Here is an 8,378-nt window from a genome sequence, read left to right as displayed (position 1 = left end):
CAGGAATGTGGCCCATAAAATTAAACTTGAAGAACTGTTTAAGAAAAATTAATGCTTGTGCAACAGCTGGGATTTCTCTCCACATTAGTTCATTTCTTAGTGACTCCAATGTTATGATTCTCATTAATATAGATCTAACTTTTGAGATCATCTTCTGTAGTACTCTAAGTCTTATTCTGGTTGCAAAGGACACAATCTTGAATCACTGTGATCTGCCTTTAGACAAGCACAGTGTGCTAAAATACCACCGCCTACTCTCCTTATGATATTATTTACTAGTGGCCCAAATAAAAAAATCTTAGATTACAACCAAGCCCCAAATTTCCCTAATCTGAATTGCCAGAATACCCCAATATAAGACATGGTGATCAAATACCCTTGAAGTTTACAAAGAATATGCAAGAACAAAGTAGGGGCATTTCTTTCCATGTATGATAGTATCTCCAACATAAAGAAATGCACTCTTGTGTGCTGGCAGAAGACCAAGTTTTGCCTCAATCTTACTTAGACCCTGCATATTATTCCTTCAGAACTTGCCCTCATTCTGCCTGATCTTGAACAAAAAGGTTCACCTCCCAGGCTTTTAAAATAACTTGCTACTTACATATATTGAACCCCCCCCACCCCCACTGTGATATAATTATGTCAGGCTCCGACAGCATTCAGAGATGGTGTTGACTGCCTTTTCTAGATATTGAAATCATTTTAATTTCTCTGTAAGTGGCTAGAATCTCTGGGTTAACTGCATTACTAGACCAGTTAGCACTTAGTTATATGCAACTTAAATCCATTCAAGAAGACCAAGAAGTAGAAAAATGCGGAAAACAGGTTAACAGAAGTTTAGGATACAGCCCTAACAAGACAACACCAAGGATGTTACAGTTGCAGGCAGAACCACTCAGGCTTAAAATTTTGCATGCTCAGAGATATATGGACATCAAGAAAACTGCAAAATTTGATTACTAGATTTGCAGCCACAGATTGTTCTCATGTGGTGACTCTTATCACTCTACCTGCAAAATTGCAGATGCCAATAACAAGGCTTGCATCATGACAGATACCCCTGTAAGACCAGAAATCTGTTGATTAAGTCAAAAGGTTATGATTCTTTTGAGTGGCACAAGTTGCCATTTCAGGAGCTGGATTTTTACAAGTGGTTTTGAAAGTATGACCCCATATGCATAATGCCCACTATCTCATTGTGGATCAATGGGAAGCAATGCAGAAGTCTGGGGTTAAAGTGTGCTGCTGAAGACTTCTGAGACAGCAGAACCCGACTGGTCATCTGGACCCATTATCTGTTGCATAGCATTGTGCACAGTTTTATGTTCTACAGGCTGTGTGCTCATTGCCCAAGACTTGCCCTCTTCACCCAGAAATGTTGTTTTATAAGGTTCCACATGTATCCTATGGACATTCTGCCTTGATTCCTCATACTTGCCTTTTCCACCTTCTGGAAGGCTGGATGCATGAGGTAAGGAAGTACTCTGAGACCCATCAATGGGAATCTTTAACTGCTCACTGGAGGTAGGTTCTTGAGACAAATCTGAAGATCTCATGAGATGCTGAGTATACACGCCTTCAGACAGAGAGCCAGACTGTGTCTCGCTGTGCACGCGCAGCCAACGATGATGCCGGCTGAAGTAGTTGTAATGTTGATGTTTCCCTAGCTTTTTTTTCCCTAAAAAGCTCAATGGCTGCTTGGAGCTAGAGGACTTGTCTATGCTTTTCGATGTAAGCCCTGACATTGTTAGATTGTTCATATACTCTGTGCAATATTCATCATTAATATCAAAGGCACTACACTCTGTCAGGCCTTCTTTCAATGTTAGGCAAGGCTTCATGTCATGGACTTGGAGAACATCAGGTGCACTGCCACCCAGGCCACTGCCTGCCTGCTGGGATATGTCATGTGAGGAGGAGTAAATCAGGTCTAATTCTCTGGGACTTAATGCATCACTGGAGTCATAGTCACTGTCAGTTGGAAGGAATACTTCAGAGCAGCCTTCTTCATCTGAGCAGGGCTGGGAATCTGCAAAGAGAGCTGATTAACATTAAGAAGACAAGCACAGGAGAGAAATTGCTTAACTGTCATTTATGTTTGTGTTTGTTTTGGGTTTTTTTTTTCTTAATTTAGAATCAAATCTGCAATTCTGAAAATGTATGTGTGTTTCCTCTGTGGAATTGTCTGTGGGCCTAGGTGACAGCAAGGACAGTAGTCAGGGAGGATTTACAGATGTGTTAGAAAGATGATAGCAGAATTAGGAAAACCAAAAAGGATTAATTTATTATATTAACTACAGGGTAGAATTTGATTTTTCATTGGGACTAAGCTCTGAAAAGATCTGTTTTCTTTTATCTTGTTTTCACCAAATTTCATAGAGATGGAGATTTGGGAGACAGAGAAACTCTAATCCATGTTCTGTTTTTATTAAATATGTCAGTTGAGTTATGACAGATTTATACCTCTGTGAGCAGGGTGCAACTGTACATATGTGTAGGAGGCTTGAGGCAAGACATGGAGGTAGATTTTAAAAAATACCCTTTTCCCCATCAGATGCATTATGTATGTTTAAATCCAAACCAGACACACAATTCAAATTTGAATTTGTTGACCAAAACTCACACTGCACTGAAATCACCACTGTCTTTTGGCTACAGAAGGATCCATAACATAATAAACAGTGGCATATGCAGTAGAATGGATTGATGTTCCACTGCCCTGGATAGTTTATATTAGATCCAAGGAAAAAAAGGTAGATTTTATACAGTGCTGACTATTCACTTTGACCTAATGAAAATTACCATGTATCACAGCAATAATAAATCAAGCCCATGCAGGACAAGATAATGCTCTAGGTTACATGGTGCGAGAACGAAGGATTATTCTGCATTCATGGTCTATAATACAGGGGAAAAAATAGCTCAGGGGAGATGCTGAGAAAGAACACTTCTGTGTAAGGGAGCAAATCAAAGCACCATAATCTTTGGGTTTCTTTTCTTTTAACCTAATCTAATCAGAGTAGATTCATTCATTTTCCTTAGCTGTGCAAAACTGCCAGTTTGAAAAAACAAGTTACTACCAAAATGATCATGGCAGTTGTTTAGTGCAGCATCTGTTGCTTTTGTTTCTACTGTTTCATTTACTTGTTCCTTAAAGACAGCTCAGCAGAATGACGGTTTACATTTTTCTCCAAAGTCCTTATTCTGTTAGCAAATTAGGTGTTACTCTTTAATTTGCTTCACCTTTATTTGTTGTGATTAATCTCTTTCATCAGCTTAATTTTCCAGCTGTTCAGAGAAGCACTAATGGTCAATGAGATGGGTCCTTATTCCTATAAGTCTGTGTTTTAAAATGCTTGTCTAAAACACTGAGGTATGTGAAAACAACTATTAAGTCAAACTGGATTATTTGCACTAAAATTTGCTCTATCAAAACAAAGCAAGAGGAGCATAAGAAAGAATTGCTCCAAAGCAGAGGAGCAGTCAAAGCATGGAAAGAAAATGGCTGTAATATCAGAGAAACAGAAGGTGACAAATGGAAAAGTTTGGCTTAGATTCTGGACAAATCATTAGAAACTATGGTGAAGAACAGATACATGAGTGATGAGAAAGGGTCAATAACTTTTGCTTAGTAACTCATGTCTCACCAGTCTAATGAAAGTCTGAACATGTGCACAATTAATACTCAGGCATCCTTAGATTTCTGAAGAGTTTTGACAACATTCTGTACCACAGGTTCTAAAGCAATGAAGCTGCAATTGAGATAAAGAGAAATATCTCTCCATATATTAATAGGTGATTGTTGATGCAGACAACAAATGAAGTAGTCAGCTTTTACTATTAATAGATTTTACTAATTCTGGACATCATGGAGAAGTCAGTGATAGCACTAGTCCCTTCCCACCTGTTCATTAAATGATCTATAACAGTGAGGTGACAAATTTGGCTGCTGCTGAGCAATTGTTCTGAGTAGTTCAAGTCAAAAAATGATTGTAAAGGTTGTAGAGGGATCTCAGTATATTGAGTGGCAAATGATTGGTAAAATGATTGTTAAAATACCTTGGCAGGCAGGGGAAAAAAATTTACTCCTTTTATAAAAAGACATACTGTTATAATTAAAAGTGATTTCAAAGATTTTGCTTGATGAACAAAGAAAAATTCTCTTACCACTCACAGCTTTTCTCCTCTGGATTCTAGGCTCAGGTGAAGGGGGAGGTGAAGGAAGACAATCTAGATGTGAAGAAGTTGAACTGATTTTCTTTTGAGAGTGTTCTTCTGAAAGATCCACAAGCTTCTTTATGGGTAGACCAGCTGTTGGCTGCTTGTATCTGGCATACTGCAGTGCTTCTGTGATCCATCTCATTTCCCTCCAGATCTCATCAATTTGCTGTAGAGAGTAAAATAGTGAGAAAGTACAGTTAGGTCTATGTATTAATTTTACCTAAGTGTGTACTTTCTTCAAGTGCCCAAGTAGGTGTGTAGTCACTGCCAACAGAGAGAAGCAGGATCCCCTGACAGGACACTGCAGATTTAGGTGGTCTGAGCTTCTTTGGTTAGGTGCTTGTTCTCCTTCACCACTGCAGAGGCTGCTTGGGGCCACCAGACTCTTAAATTAGGTAACTCAATTAAGAACCTGTATTTAGGAGGGGTGAATCCAGGCCTAAACTCTGACATGGAAAGAAATGAAAATTGTCTTTTGATGGAGTAAAAAATTTGATCCATTTTGTGGCATACTTGAAAGTTGGTTTCATTCTGTACCAGAATGAAAGCAAGACTTTTTGAGCATCCTTGCAAACCCAGAATTATGTTCAAAAGCAGAGTGTTCAGATCAAATGTAGTTTTTAACAGAAGAAGAATATACGTATATGTGGAAGAATATATGTACCTGAAGGGTTGAAGCACAGCTATGAGACAAACTGCAGGTTTCTCCCTTATCATCATTTTGGTCTGCATAAATTTTAATAGTATAAATCTACACTCAGACAGTTCTAACACATGCCTGTCAATGGCAATAAGAGATAAGTGCCTAAATCCATAGCAGGATATAGTTTTAAGCATCTATGCAGAGAGGAAAGATGCCATTTAATGTGGGTCTTGAGAGTCTTTTGAAAATGGAACATCTTCAAGCAATTCAAGATCTTTGATGACAGAGTAAATGTTAATGCAACCAGCAAATGGCAATAGTTGTCATTACTTCTGCTGCAGTATCCTTTCTAGAACTTCCTTTGTACTTCTCTTCCTACAGAAGATTCTGCATTTAAAGAAGTGAGCCTTCAGACTGATATTGCAGTGTTTAAGGGAAACTGCTTTGCAGTTACAGAAGCTACATCCTGCAAGAATGCAGAAGGAGAGCCCTGGGTCAGTAAATGGGTAGGCAAAAGTGAGTGGTACTGTGTGCAGTGAGTATTATCAAACAGGGAAGTAACAGAGGGATCAGTGAAAAGCGGACTGCAGACTGACACATTCTGAGCTCTCCAGCACATATTCTTAGCTGGAGATACTTCTTCACAACATGCACATCCAAAGTGTGAAATTTATTGCCAAAGAATACTGTAGATGCCAGATTAGCTAGGGTAGTTCTTGATGAGCCATGTTGGAGAGAGGATAGCTGGACAGATGGATCTTTGTTTTGACCTAGCATGGTTATTCTTATGTAAAGGTGAATTCTTCATTCCAGTGATGTCAGTGCAAGTCTTGCCACTGAGTTAATTTGAGCTAAGAACTGATAAGAATAGCAAATTTTTCAGCGATTAATTCATAATCCTACATCATTTCAAGACTTCAGAGTAGCTCCATGTAGAGAATGCTAAGTAGCAAACATCTCACCTATTTGATTTTGAAGATTCTATATTTCCTTTCTGTGATCCTCCCTCAACCTCAAACAAAAATCATATTGCATGCAGTTTAATAAAATGCAAATCCTGTGATTTTTCTCCCCGATGCCATTCTACAGTGTCTCCTGGGATGATGGACCAGTTATTTTAATGAACTATGGTTCTTTTACAGTTTAGGAACGTTTGAAGCATTATCCTATGTAAATTACAGCTTAACTTCAGTTTTAGTTTCAATGTCTGTAGATTTCTTGACTTGCTGTCTAACATTCCGGTAAAGACTCCAAGTACCTTATCTGCTGTTTTGGTGGGTTTTTTTCCTAATTTTTATTTTTACTTTTCAGTTGCCCTCTGACTCCTTTTCAAAACTGCATTTATATAGACTCCCTTGCTCTTTACAATGTTTGGTTTGTGTAGTGACTTCAACACTGTCTTAGATCTAGGATCACACAAATGCTCTTGTGGTTTTGTGGTCACCACTGAAGACTCCATTATTTTTGCCAATAGGTGGAATACAGCTGGTTTTCATTTGAGAGGAAACCTGACAAGGCTAATACACTGTCACAATAATTCAGCACAAAACACTGATGTTTAAAATGTTCTCTCATCTTTTCCCAGCATATACATGTGACTCAAACACTTTGGAGAAGAGGAACACAACTGTCTATACAGCACATGCATACTAATATACATACACTTACTTTGGATGGGAAGGATAAAGATTTCCTATTCCTGCAGACTGGGAAAAAGCTAGATTTTCTGAGTGTGATAATGGGAAGATGAGAGGGAAGGAGATGACTGAGTGGTGAAAGCACAATGGAAAGTTCCTCTCTACCCTCCTTCAGGCTGGCAAAACTCCAAAGTGGAAAAGGCAAAGGAGATCTGAATTCAGAGTAAAGAGGAACAGAAATATTATCATCTTGTTCATAATTATGGAGGGCCAAACATATTATCAATAAGTGGTGTGTCCTCTATTCCAATAGAAGGGTGCTTGAATATTAATACAGAGCTGTAAACTTATCTGCACCTCACTTGTAGAAAGACAGGTCAACCATGTCCATAGATGCCCTCTACAAAGGTCATGAGTTTTATCTATAAATAACTAATTGCCAAGAGGGTTTGCAAAAGGACAGGCCCTGCTATGCTGCACAATGGGGTGTAATTTGAAGATCCCTGAGTTGAGTAGGTAAAGTCCTGATCTGGGAACAGCACATGAAAATCAGTGTGAGAGAGAATAAGCAAATTAGACAAGTATGATTAACGTTTGTGATCCTTCTCCACTGGGGGAACTGAAGCAGTATCACTACATGGTGCTGGACAGACTTACAGATGCTTTTTTAATTGGCAACTTATCATGGTGAAAAAATGTTTTAAATTCACAAAGACAGAGAAAAACTATTACAGAAATGAATGCCCAAGCGTGGTGCTAGCTTACCTCACATTAGATGGGAGTGAGTTTTACAAGCAGACTGACACATTTCTTTATAACAGTCTAGTATAACTGTCATTTGATTTTACCCATAAAAATCCTTGTATAAAAGCAACAACTAAGGAAATCATGTTCTGGGATTGAATTTCATAAAAACAGAATTGCACTTTTGATACAACTGCTCTTTTTATGATGTCTGTGAATAATTCTCCATTTAGATTTCAAATTACAGCCCTATGCAATTTTTAAGAAAGCCACCTTAAAATCTCCTTGGAATAGTCAGAAACAGACTATTACCTGTATGTAGTCCATAACTTGTTGGTGTCTTTGTTTGGCTGCAGCGACTTCACTGTCTGAAATTGCTTCCCTTAGGGATTGCTGGGTTTTCAGAGAGTCCAGCTCTATGACAGCAGAAAGGCGGCAATACAGGCTTATAAATTTTTCCTTGTAACAGCAAAAATGAACTGTGAAAAGACCAAGTTCAAAGGAAACATTGTTATATTCTGGTTATGAAATATGAAATCCTTAGCTTTCAGAACACAAATTTTATAAAATATAATTACTAATTCTGGATGGGTTACTTTAAGCTAGAAATAAATAATACAGGCTCTAATTCTTCTCTCATTTACACTGGATTTACTCTGTAACTTCACTGATTTCAAAAGACTCATTTCTAATTTATGTTGAAGTGAAGAGATAATCAGGTCCTTAGTATGCAACTCCAGAGGCTATCCTGCTTTTGATAGCTTTAATCAGAAAGGCTGTTTCTGAGGCTTTTATAGCTCATCATTTCCTTTGTCAAGAAAGTAGTGCCATGACTGGAAAATGGAACTAATATTTTTCTTTTTTTTAATTGAGTGTTTGAGAAAGAAAGTATCATTTTGAAAGATAACTTTCTCTTGGGCTAGGATAGTTTAAATCAGTAACTTAAATGTAAATGACGCAGCAGTAAAAGCATTTCAGTGATATCACACTTTGGGTGAAACAAAACTCTTTTAGGTGTTATCACACATCATCCTCTGAACTCTCATGCAGAAAGGCAATACAGAAAGTTCAGAAATGACCTCTTGCTTTGTGTGGTTTGACTTTGGAGGAGCACAGAACTATTCAAGCTC

General features: G+C 38.1%; 1 protein-coding gene across 1 annotated transcript in view; it reads right to left on the bottom strand.

Moving 5' to 3' along the window:
- Positions 1-1,235: 1,235 nt before the first annotated feature.
- ANKFN1 (ankyrin repeat and fibronectin type III domain containing 1) overlaps positions 1,236-8,378 on the bottom strand; it is a gene marked incomplete at its 5' end in the record, with an annotated part of 33,013 nt that continues 25,870 nt past the window's right edge. Inside the window, 3 exons of the mRNA XM_010167977.2 lie at positions 1,236-2,032; positions 4,171-4,390; positions 7,561-7,727. Of these exons, the coding sequence (XP_010166279.2) occupies positions 1,236-2,032; positions 4,171-4,390; positions 7,561-7,727 (1,184 nt within the window). The remainder of the gene's footprint in view (positions 2,033-4,170; positions 4,391-7,560; positions 7,728-8,378) is intronic.

Source organism: Antrostomus carolinensis, unplaced genomic scaffold (genome assembly GCF_000700745.2).
Source record: "Antrostomus carolinensis isolate BGI_N321 unplaced genomic scaffold, ASM70074v2 scaffold4735, whole genome shotgun sequence".
Classification (NCBI taxonomy): Eukaryota; Metazoa; Chordata; class Aves; order Caprimulgiformes; family Caprimulgidae; genus Antrostomus; species Antrostomus carolinensis.
This window is presented reverse-complemented; position numbering and strand designations above follow the sequence as displayed.